Below are 15401 nucleotides of genomic sequence, written 5' to 3' on the forward strand. Positions count from 1 at the left end.
TTTGGGCGTATGGGTCGGAGAGGGCAAGGTGTCGGTGATATACCAGGAGGTGAAAGAGGGGGAGGCTTTGGTAGAGGAGCTGACGGGTAAATGGGAAGAGGAGTTGGGGGAGGAGATTGAGGGGGGGCTATGGGCTGATGCCCCAAGTAGGGTTAATTCCTCTTCTTCGTGTGCCATGCTTAGCCTGATACAGTTTAAGGTGGTTCATAGAGCGCACATGACGGTGGCAAGGCTGAGCAAGTTCTTTGGGGTGGAGGACAGATGTGGGAGGTGCTCAGGAAGTCCGGCAAACCATGTCCATATGTTTTGGTCATGCCTGGCACTGGAGGGGTTCTGGAGGGGAGTGGCGGGAACAGTATCTAAGGTGGTGAAAGTTTGGGTCAAGCCAAGCAGGGGGCTAGCACTATTTGGAGTAGTGGACAAGCCGGGAGTGCAGGAGGCGAAAGAGGCCGGCATTCTGGCCTTTGCGTCCCTAGTAGCCCGGCGAAGGATCTTGTTAATGTGGAAGGAGGCGAAGCCCCCCCAGCGTGGAGGCTTGGATAAATGATATGGCAGAGTTTATCAAATTGGAGAGGATAAAGTTTGCCTCGAGAGGGTCGGCACAGGGGTTCTACAGGCAGTGGCAACCGTTCCTAGACCATCTCGCGGAGCGTTAGATGTAGGTCGGACAGCAGCAGCAGCAACCCAGGGGGGTGAAGGGGGGGTTCCTGTGGGGGGTAAGTGAGCAAGAAAGCACATGAATGATCCGGAAACTGACATGTACGGGAAGAATCCATTGTACAAAGTTCTGTATTTTATAGACTTGCCATGTTCATGTCTTGCCACGCGAGTTCTTTTCTTTTCTTTGTTACGGGGGGGGGGTTTGTTTGTAAGGTGGAAAATATTGTTATTGAAAAATTCTTAATAAAAATATATATTTTTTAAAAAGAATGAGAGGCGATCTCATTGAAACCTACGAACTCCTGAAGGGGCGCCACGGAGAGATTGTTCCCCCTGGTCGGGAATCTAGAACACGGTGAGGGGAGGAATCTCAGGGTAAGAGGTTGATGATTTAGGACTTAGACGAGGAGAAATTACTTCACTCGAAGGGTTGTGAATCTTTAGAATTCTCTACCCCAGAGGGTTGTGGACGCTTGGAATTCTCGACCCCAGAGGGTTGTGGAAGCTCCATCGTTGAATAATTGAAGGCCGGGCTAGACAGATTTTTAGTCTCTCAGGGAATTCAGGGATATGGGGAGCGGCGGGAAAATGGAGTTGAAGCCCAAGATTAGCCATAATCTTCCAGGATTCTATAGATTGCAGAACAGCTCCTGCAGATTGGAGGGTGGCTAATGTAACTCCGCTATTTAAAATGGGAGGTAGAGAGAAAGCAGGGAATTATAAACCAGTGAGTCTGACATCAGTAGTAGGGAAAATTCTAGAATCCATTGTCAAAGATTTTATAGCAGAGCACTTATAAAACAGTGGCAGGGTCGGACAGAGTCAGCATGGATTTATGAAGAGGAAATCATGCTTGACTAATCAACTGGAATTCTTCGAGGATGTAACTAGTAGAATTGATGAAGGGGAGACAGTGGATGTGGTGTAATTTGGACTTTCAGAAGGCTTTTGACAAAGTCACGCATAAAATTGCAGTAAAACATCTCTATTCCTGTACTCCAATCCTCTCACTATTAAGGCCAACATACCATTTACCTTCTCTGCCTGCTGTACCTGCGCGCTGACTTTCAGCGACTGATGCACGAGGACACAAAGGTCTCCCTGAGTATCCACCTCTCTCAATTTACACCTATTCAATAATCTTCCTATTTTTTTAATCTGCTACCGAAGCAGATAACCTCACATACTGCAGATAACACCACATTATACTGCATCTACCATGCAGAGTGCCCACTCACTCACCCGTCCAAATCCCACTGAAGCATCTGTGCATCCTCCGCACAGCTCACCTAACCTCCACCTTATCTGCAAGTTTAGAGATAATACATTTAGATCCCTTGTCCAAATCATTCATCTATAATGGGAATAGTTGGGGTCCTAGCAGATCCCTGCGGTACCCCACTACTTACTGCCTGCCAATTGGAAAAAGACCCATTTATTCCAACTCTTTGCTTCCTGTCTGCTAACCTGCTTTTTATCCATCTCAAGACGCTACCCGCAATCTCATGCACTTTAACTTTACATAGGACAACATGGTAACACAGTGGTTAGCACAGTTGCTTCACAGCTCCAGGGTCCTAGGTTCGATTCCCGGCTTGGGTCACTGTCTGTGCAGAGTCTGCACGTTCTCCCCATGTCTGCGCGGGTTTCCTCCGGGTGCTCCGGTTTCCTCCCACAGTCCAAAGATGTGCAGGTTAGGTGGATTGGCCATGATAAATTGCCCTTAGTGTCCACAAAGGTGGGTTGGGGTTACTGGGATAGGGTGGAGGTGTGGGCTTCTGTAGGGTGCTCTTTCCAAGGGCCAGTGCAGGCCTGATGGGCCGAGTGGCCTCCTTCTGCAGTGTAAATTCTATGATAGTAATCTGCTATGCGAGATCTTGTCGAAAGCCTTCTGAAAGTATTGATAAATCACATCCACCGGTTCTCCCTGGTCAACTCTACTAGTTACATCTTCAAAGAATGCCAGCGATTTGTCAAGCATGATTTCCCTTTCGTAAATCCATGCTGAATTTGTCTGATTATTTATTTATTTATATTTATTTTTTCAATTAAGGGGCAATTTAGTGTGGCCAATCCATCTACCCTGCACATCTTTGGGCTGTGGGGGTGAGACCCACGCAGACACAGGAAGAATATGCAAACTCCACACGGAGAGTGACCCAGTGCCAGGATTGAACCCAGGTCTTCAGCACCACGAGGCAGCAGCGCTAACCACTGCGCCCCCGTGCCGCCGCCCCTTGTTTGGAATAAAATACATTTTTTTAAAACTCTTTCTTCACAGTAAAACAATGAATAAAACAATGAATAACTCGTGGAATTGCCTACAAGTAGATGGTGCAGATATTTAAATAGCTGTGTGTTATGAGTTTACAGGTTAAATGGTCTTCCTCCATCCAAATCTTTCCTGAAAGATCTTCTGCTGCACAGATGACACAGTTTCTCCCCATCTGATCTCAAATAATCGACATACTCACGATCCGTGGCCAATACCAGTCCTGACTGAACACACAGGCTAACGTGAGCACCCTCTCTAAAAGGGAAACATATTCTTGATCACTGGGCTCTTCCCCACTGGCTCAGATACAGAAACCCACGCAGGCCATTTTACCAGTTGCAATGTGATGGATAAATGAAAATCGCTTACTGTTACAAGTAGGCTTCAAATGAAGTTACTGTGTAAAGCCCAAGGTCGCCACATTCCGGCGCCTGTTCGGGGAGGCTGGTACGGGAATTGAACCGTGCTGCTGGCCTGCTTTGGTCTGCTTTAAAAGCCAGCAATTTAGCCCTGTGCTAAACCAGTCCCTACCCTGTACCCTGTTAGCCCTCCCGACGCTGTTATAAATCTGGAGGTTGTGGGTAAAGCCCTTGACAATATTCGGTACTCACCACTGGGTCCTTTACTATGTCTAACAGGTTAATAACATTGGGACCTCCACGCAGGTTCTCTAAAATCTTTATTTCTCGCTTTATTTTCTTCTTTTTTACTGGCTGTGGAAACAAAAACTAGATAAATGTTGACACAAACAAACAGTGCTTAACTGGAATATTGTTGAAAAGAGAGACATGTCGCTGAAGTTTCCCAACTTGCACTCATCAGGACAAACACAAGAATGGCAAATTTCAAACAATCACACAACTATCCATACTACAAGAGTTTGGTTAGCAAGTCGATTCCAATTTGCTGAGGTGCTGCCTTGGAGTAGGAAACAAGGAATTATAGAATCCCCAAGCTCCCAGGTAATTCAAAAGAAAGCTGCAAGGCTTGAACATATTCCTTTTGTTTGCAGAGAACTGCTCCCCGAGTACGAATGCATGTCACTTCTAACAAGTATAATTGAGGCACATTACAAGCTGGACTGATCGTCTTAAATTGGTTGCGGCGAAAATGATAGCCTCTTGTCTATTTTTGAGTTTGCACGGTACACAGTGAGCAATGCTCTGATCAGGTTAGTGTAAGAGTCCTTCCTGTTTATTTCCTTCTTTTACTTTATTATTTTTGGTCCATGACCCATAATTGGTACATGTCTTTAAACAGAAGAGTGTTTGCCAGGACAGTGTGTTCCTAAGTTTTGTTTTTTGGGGAAGAAAAACCAGACTCGTTGGCGAAGAGTGAACCTTAGGAACCGATTTTGGAGGAAGTTGGTTCGATTGGCTAATGGGTAACCGGTGGGTTGGTCAGGGTCAGTGTTCTGCCTGACAACAATCAGTGATTGGTTCCTGCGTGATGCTGAGAGAATTGAGCATAAGTATCTAGTCTCTCGAAGGGAGAGGAGCTGTGTTTCTCCCCCGTTCTTCTGACGGTTGCCTGCTGTCTCCATGAGTCTACATTGAAGATCATTACAAGCTGAAAGAAAAGAGGGAGAGAGCACCCAACTGAAGGCCTACCAAAGAGAAAATGCTGGAAAATCTCAGCAGGTCCGGCAGCATCTGTAGGAAGAGGAAAGAGCTAACGTTTCGAGTCCAGATGACCCTTTATCAAAGCTGAAGGCCTAACCTGAAAAAAGAAACCAACTGGAAGATATCCATCTGAATCAAAGACCTTTATCCTTTTATTCGATTAGATTAGTATTTTCTTTACCTTTCAACCACCCTTTCCCCTCTGTGTGTGTGTGTGTGTGTGTGTGTGTAGACACTTGCTAGAAGTGACATACTTTCATACACAGGGACCTGTTCTCTGCAAACAAAAGGAACATGTTCAAGCATTGCACATTTTCTGAATTAGCTGGGATTGTATGGCGATTCCCATCTCTAAAATGAATCACAGCCTGCTGCTGCCCCTACAGTAAGGGCCGGACTACTGGTCAGTCACAGTCCATCAGCACAGCCACGACTGGCTGACCAATCGGTGGAGTGCCAAACAAATCCAATACAGACTCATCATCCAATTACCCCATTCTGGTCAACAGCAACATCAAGATATGGAAGTCACTGAATGCACAAAGCAAGAGGGAAAATAAAACCATATGACAGAAGAAACACGCAGCTAAGTAATCTCGTGTTCTTCGACAATCAGCACTCACCTTCAATATTTTGACAACTACTTTCTCATTATTTGTGATGTTGATGGCTTCAAAGACTTCGCTGTATTTTCCACGGCCTAATTTCCGAACTAATTGATAATCGTCCTGATTGCTGTATGAAAAAGTAAAGCAGTGTCAGAGCGAATGCAGTCAATAACAGGTCACAAATCTTCAGCCTCTTGAGATTCATTTTTTCTCCGTGGTTTAGTCCAGTGTTTTAAAAACTTTTTTTCCGGGGACCCATTTTTACCAACCGGCCGACCTTCGTGACCCACGCCGGCCGACCTTCGCGACCCACGCCGGACGACCTTCGCGACGCACGGCGGCCGACCATCATGACCCACGCTGGCCGACCTGCGCGACCCACCAATTTCTCTTACCTTGTTTGTTGCTGACAAAAATGGAGGAAATGGTTTTTGGTCCCTTTGGCCCCCTGAACTTGTAAAAGAAAAGGCTGCGACCGTATAAAAAAAATGCGGCCGCACTGCGCATGCGTGCCCTATCATCAATGCACATGCGCATGGTTGTGCACATGCGCACTGATGATCGGGCACGCATGTACAGTGAAGCTGAATTTTGTTCATATGTTCGTGGCCATTTTGAAGGCCACAGCAGCCGGCAGTGTTAAAAGTCGGCTGCTGCGGCCGTTGGTCCCGGATTTGCGTGATCAGGAGCGCCGCAACGGTCGGCTCCGCAACCCTCCCGACACCCGCCTGCGACCCACCCGGAGGTCACACCCCCGAGTTTGACAATGCCTGGTTTAGTCATACAGGGCAGGTAAGAGATCCCTGGAGTTGGCAATTAATGCCCTTTATTGTGGTATATAATTTCCCACTGGATAACAAATGGACAAGGATTACTGGATGTTGATTCTCACCTGCATATTTTCTCGAGTCACAGACCCCTTACTTCCGCATCACTACCCACCATCTTTCTGAAGTTCAGGCTGGGAAGGGGGCGTGGGGGTTTGGGATTATGGGCCAGGCTAGTGGGAGGGGGAAATCGGTCGACTCAAGGTGGGGCAGGGCAGACAAGAGGGGTCGATGGCGGGACTGGTTAAAGGGAGAGGGTTCAACTAAGGTTTTGACGAGGTGGGGGGGGCTGGGTGAGCCTGTCAAGCAGAAATGGGGGTAGGGTCATCCGACGTGTTTGGGGGGGGGGGGGACTGACCAAGGACAGGACAATGGCAGGGTTGGCTGAAGGGAGGGGCACTGCCTGAGGTTGGTGGACAGACAGGCAGCCAAGGATGGCGAGAAGCCAGCGGAACGGAGGTCGGGTGGGGTCATCCCGGGGCAGCTAATGGGCCAATAAATGGTTGATGGTGGGGGAAGGGGCGGGCACACCAGAGACAGGTGGGGAGGGGGGTGGCGCAGACAAAGAGAAGGAAGCAGAGACAGGTAACAGAATAGAGGAGAAGACAGAGTTCTTCTTACCCCCATTCAACAACATGTGATTCGTAGTCCCAGTACTCGCGAGGTCTCTGTGTGTTCACATCTGCGTACACTCTGGCCCTGCTTGGGACCGGCCCAGACATGTTTTGTTCAGGGGTGAAACGGCCACCTGTGCGTTACCTGCAATACAACGTGAACAGTGAATTTGTACATTGACGCAGACCAGTTTCCCTATGAGACTGAATCATACTTTCTACCTACAGAGCAACTTTCCAATTTGGTTAGGCAATGGAGAAAGCTCAGACTGAGGACTGAGCGCAGTGTAGCCTAGTGTTCAGCATTCAATAGAACCACAAAGTCAGTGTGTCAATCAATATAAAAATAATTACGGAGATCAGAGTGCTGCTCCCCACTGGAGGCTGCTAGACCAACCCACAACATCAAACTCAGCCTCTCAGCATCACTCCCCCGACTGATTCATTGATTCTTTATACTCCATACCAGCTATCTCCAACCCTGCCCCACCCCTGCATTCCACTATCCTCTTCTCCTGTACAGCAGCATCAAACCTCCCTTCATTGTTCTCCACTTGACTTTGCAATGAGCTCCACATTTGCACTGTTCTCTTAAGCGAGCACTGGTGGAGAATTGAAACAGCATAAAACAGGGATTTCATAGTTCTAATAAAATCTACAGTGCAGAAGGAGGCAATTCAGCCCATCGAGTCTGCACCAGCCCTTGAAAAGACCACCCCACTTAAGGCCACATCTCCCGTAACACAGTAACCCCACATAACATTTCTGGACACTAAGGGCAACTTAGTGCTGCTAATCCACCTAATCTGCACATCTTTCTTCCTCCGGGAGGAAACCGGAGTACCGGAGGAAACCCATGCAGACGCACGGGGAGAACGTGCAGACTCCACAGACAGTGACTCAAGCCGGGAATAGAACCTGGGACCCTGGAGCTGTGAAGCAACAGTGCTAACTACTGTGCTACCGTGCTACCCTATGATTTGATACAGTATAAAACAGGGGTTTGAAACAGTATAAAACAGGGGTTTCAAACAGTATAAAACAGGGGTTTGAAACAGTATAAAACAGGGGTTTGAAACAGTATAAAACAGGTGTTTGAAACAGTATAAAACAGGGGTTTGAAACAGTATAAAACAGGGGTTTGAAACAGTATAAAACAGGGGTTTGAAACAGTATAAAACAGGGGTTTGAAACAGTATAAAACAGGGGTTTGAAACAGATAAAACAGGGATTTGATACAGTATAAAACAGGGATTTGATACCGTATAAAACGGGTTTGAAACAGTATAAAACAGGAGTTTGAAACAGTATAAAACAGGGAATTGAAACAGTATAAAACAGGGAATTGAAACAGTATAAAACGGGTTTGAAACAGTATAAAACAGGGGTTTGAAACAGTATAAAACAGGGGTTTGAAACAGTATAAAACAGGGGTTTGAAACAATATAAAACAGGGGTTTGAAACAATATAAAACAGGGGTTTAAAACAGTATAAAACAGGGGTTTGAAACAGTATAAAACAGGGGTTTGAAACAGTATAAAACAGGGGTTTGAAACAGTATAAAACAGGGGTTTGAAACAGTATAAAACAGGGGTTTGAAACAGTATAAAACAGGGGTTTGAAACAGTATAAAACAGGGGTTTGAAACAGTATAAAACAGGGGTTTGAAACAGTATAAAACAGGGATTTGATACCGTATAAAACGGGTTTGAAACAGTATAAAACAGGAGTTTGAAACAGTATAAAACAGGGAATTGAAACAGTATAAAACAGGGAATTGAAACAGTATAAAACGGGTTTGAAACAGTATAAAACAGGGGTTTGAAACAGTATAAAACAGGGGTTTGAAACAGTATAAAACAGGGGTTTGAAACAATATAAAACAGGGGTTTGAAACAATATAAAACAGGGTTTGAAACAGTATAAAACAGGGGTTTGAAACAGTATAAAACAGGGGTTTGAAACAGTATAAAACAGGGGTTTGAAACAGTATAAAACAGGGGTTTGAAACAGTATAAAACAGGGGTTTGAAACAGTATAAAACAGGGGTTTGAAACAGTATAAAACAGGGGTTTGAAACAGTATAAAACAGGGGTTTCAAACAGTATAAAACAGGGGTTTCAAACAGTATAAAACAGGGAATTGAAACAGTATAAAACAGGGGTTTGAAACAGTATAAAACAGGGGTTTGAAACAGTATAAAACAGGTGTTTGAAACAGTATAAAACAGGGGTTTGAAACAGTATAAAACAGGGGTTTGAAACAGAGAAAACAGGGATTTGATACAGTATAAAACAGGGGTTTGAAACAGTATAAAACAGGTGTTTGAAACAGTATAAAACAGGTGTTTGAAACAGTATAAAACAGGGGTTTGAAACAGTATAAAACAGGGGTTTGAAACAGTATAAAACAGGGGTTTGAAACAGTATAAAACAGGGGTTTGAAACAGTATAAAACAGGGGTTTAAAACAGTATAAAACAGGGGTTTGAAACAGATAAAACAGGGATTTGATACAGTATAAAAGAGGGATTTGATACAGTATAAAAGAGGGATTTGAAACAGTATAAAACAGGGGTTTGAAACAGTATAAAACAGGGGTTTGAAACAGTATAAAACAGGGGTTTCAAACAGTATAAAACAGGGAATTGAAACAGTATAAAACAGGGGTTTGAAACAGTATAAAACAGGTGTTTGAAACAGTATAAAACAGGTGTTTGAAACAGTATAAAACAGGGGTTTGAAACAGTATAAAACAGGGGTTTGAAACAGAGAAAACAGGGATTTGATACAGTATAAAACAGGGGTTTGAAACAGTATAAAACAGGTGTTTGAAACAGTATAAAACAGGTGTTTGAAACAGTATAAAACAGGGGTTTGAAACAGTATAAAACAGGGGTTTGAAACAGTATAAAACAGGGGTTTGAAACAGTATAAAACAGGGGTTTGAAACAGTATAAAACAGGGGTTTGAAACAGTATAAAACAGGGGTTTAAAACAGTATAAAACAGGGGTTTGAAACAGATAAAACAGGGATTTGATACAGTATAAAAGAGGGATTTGATACAGTATAAAAGAGGGATTTGAAACAGTATAAAACAGGGGTTTGAAACAGTATAAAACAGGGGTTTGAAACAGTATAAAACAGGGGTTTGAAACAGTATAAAACAGGGGTTTGAAACAGAGAAAACAGGGATTTGATACAGTATAAAACAGGGGTTTGAAACAGTATAAAACAGGTGTTTGAAACAGTATAAAACAGGGGTTTAAAACAGTATAAAACAGGGGTTTGAAACAGATAAAACAGGGATTTGATACAGTATAAAAGAGGGATTTGATACAGTATAAAAGAGGGATTTGATACAGTATAAAAGAGGGATTTGATACAGTATAAAAGAGGGATTTGATACAGTATAAAAGAGGGATTTGATACAGTATAAAAGAGGGATTTGAAACAGTATAAAACAGGGGTTTGAAACAGTATAAAACAGGGATTTGAAACAGTACAAAACAGGGATTTGATACCGTATAAAACGGGTTTGAAACAGTATAAAACAGGAGTTTGAAACAGTATAAAACAGGGAATTGAAACAGTATAAAACGGGTTTGAAACAGTATAAAACAGGGGTTTCAAACAGTATAAAACAGGGGTTTGAAACAGTATAAAACAGGGGTTTGAAACAGTATAAAACAGGGGTTTGAAACAGATAAAACAGGGATTTGATACAGTATAAAACAGGGATTTGATACCGTATAAAACGGGTTTGAAACAGTATAAAACAGGAGTTTGAAACAGTATAAAACTGGGAATTGAAACAGTATAAAACAGGGAATTGAAACAGTATAAAACAGGGGTTTGAAACAGTATAAAACAGGGGTTTGAAACAGTATAAAACGGGTTTGAAACTGTATAAAACAGGGGTTTGAAACAGTATAAAACAGGGGTTTGAAACAGTATAAAACAGGGGTTTGAAACAATATAAAACAGGGGTTTGAAACAATATAAAACAGGGGTTTGAAACAGTATAAAACAGGGGTTTGAAACAGTATAAAACAGGGGTTTGAAACAGTATAAAACAGGGGTTTGAAACAGTATAAAACAGGGGTTTGAAACAGTATAAAACAGGGGTTTCAAACAGTATAAAACAGGGAATTGAAACAGTATAAAACAGGGGTTTGAAACAGTATAAAACAGGGGTTTGAAACAGTATAAAACAGGGGTTTGAAACAGTATAAAACAGGTGTTTGAAACAGTATAAAACAGGGGTTTGAAACAGTATAAAACAGGGGTTTGAAACAGAGAAAACAGGGATTTGATACAGTATAAAACAGGGGTTTGAAACAGTATAAAACAGGTGTTTGAAACAGTATAAAACAGGGGTTTGAAACAGTATAAAACAGGGGTTTGAAACAGTGTAAAACAGGGGTTTGAAACAGTATAAAACAGGGGTTTGAAACAGTATAAAACAGGGGTTTAAAACAGTATAAAACAGGGGTTTGAAACAGATAAAACAGGGATTTGATACAGTATAAAAGAGGGATTTGATACAGTATAAAAGAGGGATTTGATACAGTATAAAAGAGGGATTTGATACAGTATAAAAGAGGGATTTGATACAGTATAAAAGAGGGATTTGATACAGTATAAAAGAGGGATTTGAAACAGTATAAAACAGGGGTTTGAAACAGTATAAAACAGGGATTTGAAACAGTACAAAACAGGGATTTGATACCGTATAAAACGGGTTTGAAACAGTATAAAACAGGAGTTTGAAACAGTATAAAACAGGGAATTGAAACAGTATAAAACGGGTTTGAAACAGTATAAAACAGGGGTTTGAAACAGTATAAAACAGGGGTTTGAAACAGTATAAAACAGGGGTTTGAAACAGTATAAAACAGGGGTTTGAAACAGTATAAAACAGGGGTTTCAAACAGTATAAAACAGGGAATTGAAACAGTATAAAACGGGTTTGAAACAGTATAAAACAGGGGTTTGAAACAGTATAAAACAGGGGTTTGAAACAGTATAAAACAGGGAATTGAAACAGTACGAAACAGGGAATTGAAACAGTATACAACAGGGAATTGAAACAGTATACAACAGGGGTTTGAAACAGTATAAAACAGGGGTTTGAAACAGTATAAAACAGGGGTTTGAAACAGTATAAAACAGGGGTTTGAAACAGTATAAAACAGGGGTTTGAAACAGTATAGCACAGGTTAGAAACAGTATAAAACAGGGAATTGAAACAGTATAAAACAGGGAATTGAAACAGTATAAAACAGGGAATTGAAACAGTATAAAACAGGGAATTGAAACAGTATAAAACAGGGAATTGAAACAGTATAAAACAGGGAATTGAACAGTATAAAACAGGCGTATGAAACAGTATAACACAGAGGTTAGAAACAGTATAAAACAGGGATATGAAACAGTATAAAACAGGGAATTGAAACAGTATAAAACAAGGATTTTAAACAATATAAAACAGGGAATTGAAACAGTATACAACAGGGAATTGAAACAGTATACATGCTGTTAGGCGAATTGAACTTTCTGAATTCTCCCTCTGTGTACCCGAACAGGCGGTGGAATGTGGCGACTAGGGGCCTTTCACAGTAACTTCATTACAATGTTAATGTATGCCTACTTGTGACAATAATAAAGATTATTAAAAGTGATAATTCTCCAAGCTTCTTCCAAAGCAATTATATCCTTTCTTAAATAAGGAGGCCAAAAGTGTACACAGTGCTCTGGATGCCGTCTCACTGAGGCCCTGTGCAGCTGCAGCAACATATCCCTCCTTACATACTCTATTCCCCTTGCCAACATCCCATTTGTCTTCCTACTGACTTGCTGCATCTGCTTACCAATATATTGGATTCATTCACCAGACACCCAGGTCCCTCTGTCCCGCAGACTTCCACAGTCTCTCTTTCCAGTCAATTAACGTAACGCTTTTCTATCCTTCCTGCCAAATGAAATGAAATGAAATGAAAATCACTTATTGTCACAAGTAGGCTTCAATGAAGTTACTGTGAAAAGCCCATAGTCGCCACATTCCAGCGCCTGTTCGGGGAGGCTGGTACGGGAATTGAACCGTGCTGCTGGCCTGCTTTAAAAGCCAGTGATTTAGCCCAGTGTGCTAAACCAGCCGACATGTTCACATTTTACCATGTTATACTCCATCTGCCAAATCTTTGCCCACGCACTTCGCCTCCAGTTTTGGCCCGTTGAACAGTGGAGCTTATAATTCCTAAAGGTATATAGAGGTGAACTGCTCGCTCTGCTCCAATGAGCTACTGGTTTCAAAACTGGATGGGAACAAATAAAACTCCGCACTGAAATGAAAGGTTATCTGATGTTATCGCTCTGTTAAGTCACCTATTTGAAGAGAGAATGACTGCTGGGAAAATTGACTCCTTTAAAATTTCTGACATTTGATGAAAAACATTTTGCAGGGGCGAAATGTTTTACACTCGTGATGTAAAACAGAACTGCCAAGTGGCCAAACAGTTAGAGGGTGTTCCACTGCCAAGTTTTCAAATAATTCTGCATACTAAATAACCACATCAAAACCCACTGCTGCCCTGCTCAGTGGTGCCCACTACCCAACCCTTCAAACGACCCACCTACCCAACCCTTCAAACGACCCACCTACCCAACCCTTCAAACGACCCACCTACCCAACCCTTCAAACGACCCACCTACCCAACCCTTCAAACGACCCACCTACCCAACCCTTCAAACGACCCACCTACCCAACCCTTCAAACGACCCACCTACCCAACCCTTCAAACGACCCACCTACCCAACCCTTCAAACGACCCACCTACCCAACCCTTCAAACGACCCACCTACCCAACCCTTCAAACGACCCACCTACCCAACTCTTCAAACAACCCACCTACCCAACCCTTCAAACGACCCACCTACCCAACCCTTCAAACGACCCACCTACCCAACCCTTCAAACGACCCACCTACCCAACCCTTCAAACAACCTACCTACCCAACCCTTCAAACAACCCACCTACCCAACCCTTCAAACAACCCACCTACCCAACCCTTCAAACAACCCACCTACCCAACCCTTCAAACAACCCACCTACCCAACCCTTCAAACAACCTACCTACCCAACCCTTCAAACAACCTACCTACCCAACCCTTCAAACAACCCACCTACCCAACCCTTCAAACACTATCTGCCCCATGTGTGCATATCATGCACTGGGTTGATCCAAGTGCAAGCAAGTCGCCCTCAATCTAGAGGAACGGCCCAGAGGAGAACCGTGGCTGCTTAACCAAAATGTCAAGCACAACATGAAATGACAACCTGGATTTCTCCACCAATAGCTCCCATTGCAATAGAGTTTGCCACCACGTTAATAACTATCTAACACCCCCTGACGATACTCTCGGGAGTAACACCAGCCTGGGTTTAACACAGGGCACCAACACTAAACTTCAACTGCAGGGCAGTGATCTGAAGCTAACAAGTGTCACAAGGTGATTCAGGCCACTCAGTCCATCTTACTTAACCCACAGGATCAGGACACCATTCAGCCCCTCCAGCCCATTCGCCATTCATTCAGGCTGTGGTTAATCTTACCTCAATGCCATTTACCTGCTTCAGTTGCATATTCCTCGACACGCTCGCCCAACAAATACTCATCAATCTCAGTCCTGAAAATGTCAAATGACACCCCCCACCCCCTGGGCAGCCACAGCCTTTTTAGCAGTGAAAGTTCCAGAAAACCTGCAGTCCTGGATAAAAACGTTTCTAGCCACTGAGAAATTCCAGCAGTCAGCAAAAAACAAAGCAAACGCAAGTTACAGCCAAAGACCTTTCCAATCTCTTATTTCCATCACTGGATGAAAGCTTCAAAAGGAACCTCACCCACTGCATTTTATTCCCTCCCACAGGAATGGACTGGATAAGGTCACAAGAGGAAAGCTGCATCGTACATGCTGGTTAACATTTACAACACCGGCCCAACTACTTCTTCAAATTGATGAAAACGCAATGCCGATCAGGGTGAGGGAGTGCTGATGCACTCTTTCTGCATCCCAGCCACAGCCTAGTTAGCTACAAACCACCTTTCATGACAACACCACATGGGGGTGCCACTGTGCATCGGTCATGGAGAGAGTGGATGTTGAAGGTGGCGGATGGGGCACCAATCAAGCGGACTGCTTTGTCCTGGATGGTGTTGAGTTTCTCGAGTGCTGTTGGAGATGCACTCATTTTTAGCACAGGGCTAAATCGCTGGCTTTGAAAGCAGACCGAGGCAGGCCAGCAGCACGGTTCAAGTCCCGTAACAGCCTCCCTGAACAGGCGCCGGAATGTGGAGACTAGGGACTTTTCACAGTAACTTCATTTGAAGCCTACTTGTGACAATAAGCGATTTTCATTTCATTTCATTCCGGCACGCACGCAGGCACACGCACACACACACACAGGAATAAAGTGGGTAAACAGCTTCGCAGCCCCTCAATGCTACTGGCGTGATGTGGGAGGGGGACAGTGAAGAAATGCACTTTGCATCTGTTGTCACAAAAGAGAAAGATGACAAGGACATTGCCATCAGGGAGGAGTCATAGGGACATGGAGTCATACAGCACAGAAAAGGCCCTTTGGCCCATTGCGTCTGCACCAGTCAGAAACAACCACCTAACCATTCTAATCCCACTTTCCAGCACTTGTGATGCTCTGGGATCACAAGTGCAAATCTAAATACTTCTTCAATGTTATGAGGGTCTCTGCCTCCACCACCCTTTCAGACAGCGAG

The 15401-nt window shown here is 43.5% G+C and overlaps 1 protein-coding gene across 3 annotated transcripts in view; it reads right to left on the reverse strand.

The window, feature by feature from the left end:
* LOC140424685 (casein kinase II subunit alpha) overlaps window positions 1-15401 on the reverse strand; it is a 155778-nt gene that overhangs the window by 114247 nt on the left and 26130 nt on the right. Inside the window, exons 2-5 of one of the 3 annotated variants that reach the window (XM_072507963.1) lie at window positions 12480-12580; window positions 6614-6751; window positions 5181-5292; window positions 3547-3648 (exon numbers count right to left, since the gene is read on the reverse strand). In XM_072507963.1, coding sequence (XP_072364064.1) covers window positions 3547-3648; window positions 5181-5292; window positions 6614-6714 — 315 coding nt within the window. In that variant the 5' untranslated portion in view covers window positions 6715-6751; window positions 12480-12580. Of the gene's footprint in view, window positions 1-3546; window positions 3664-5180; window positions 5293-6613; window positions 6752-12479; window positions 12581-15401 lie in introns of all 3 variants that reach the window. The other 2 variants (XM_072507960.1, XM_072507961.1) reach the window with 2 other exon arrangements.

Source organism: Scyliorhinus torazame, chromosome 6, assembly GCF_047496885.1.
Source record: "Scyliorhinus torazame isolate Kashiwa2021f chromosome 6, sScyTor2.1, whole genome shotgun sequence".
Lineage (NCBI taxonomy): Eukaryota > Metazoa > Chordata > Chondrichthyes > Carcharhiniformes > Scyliorhinidae > Scyliorhinus > Scyliorhinus torazame.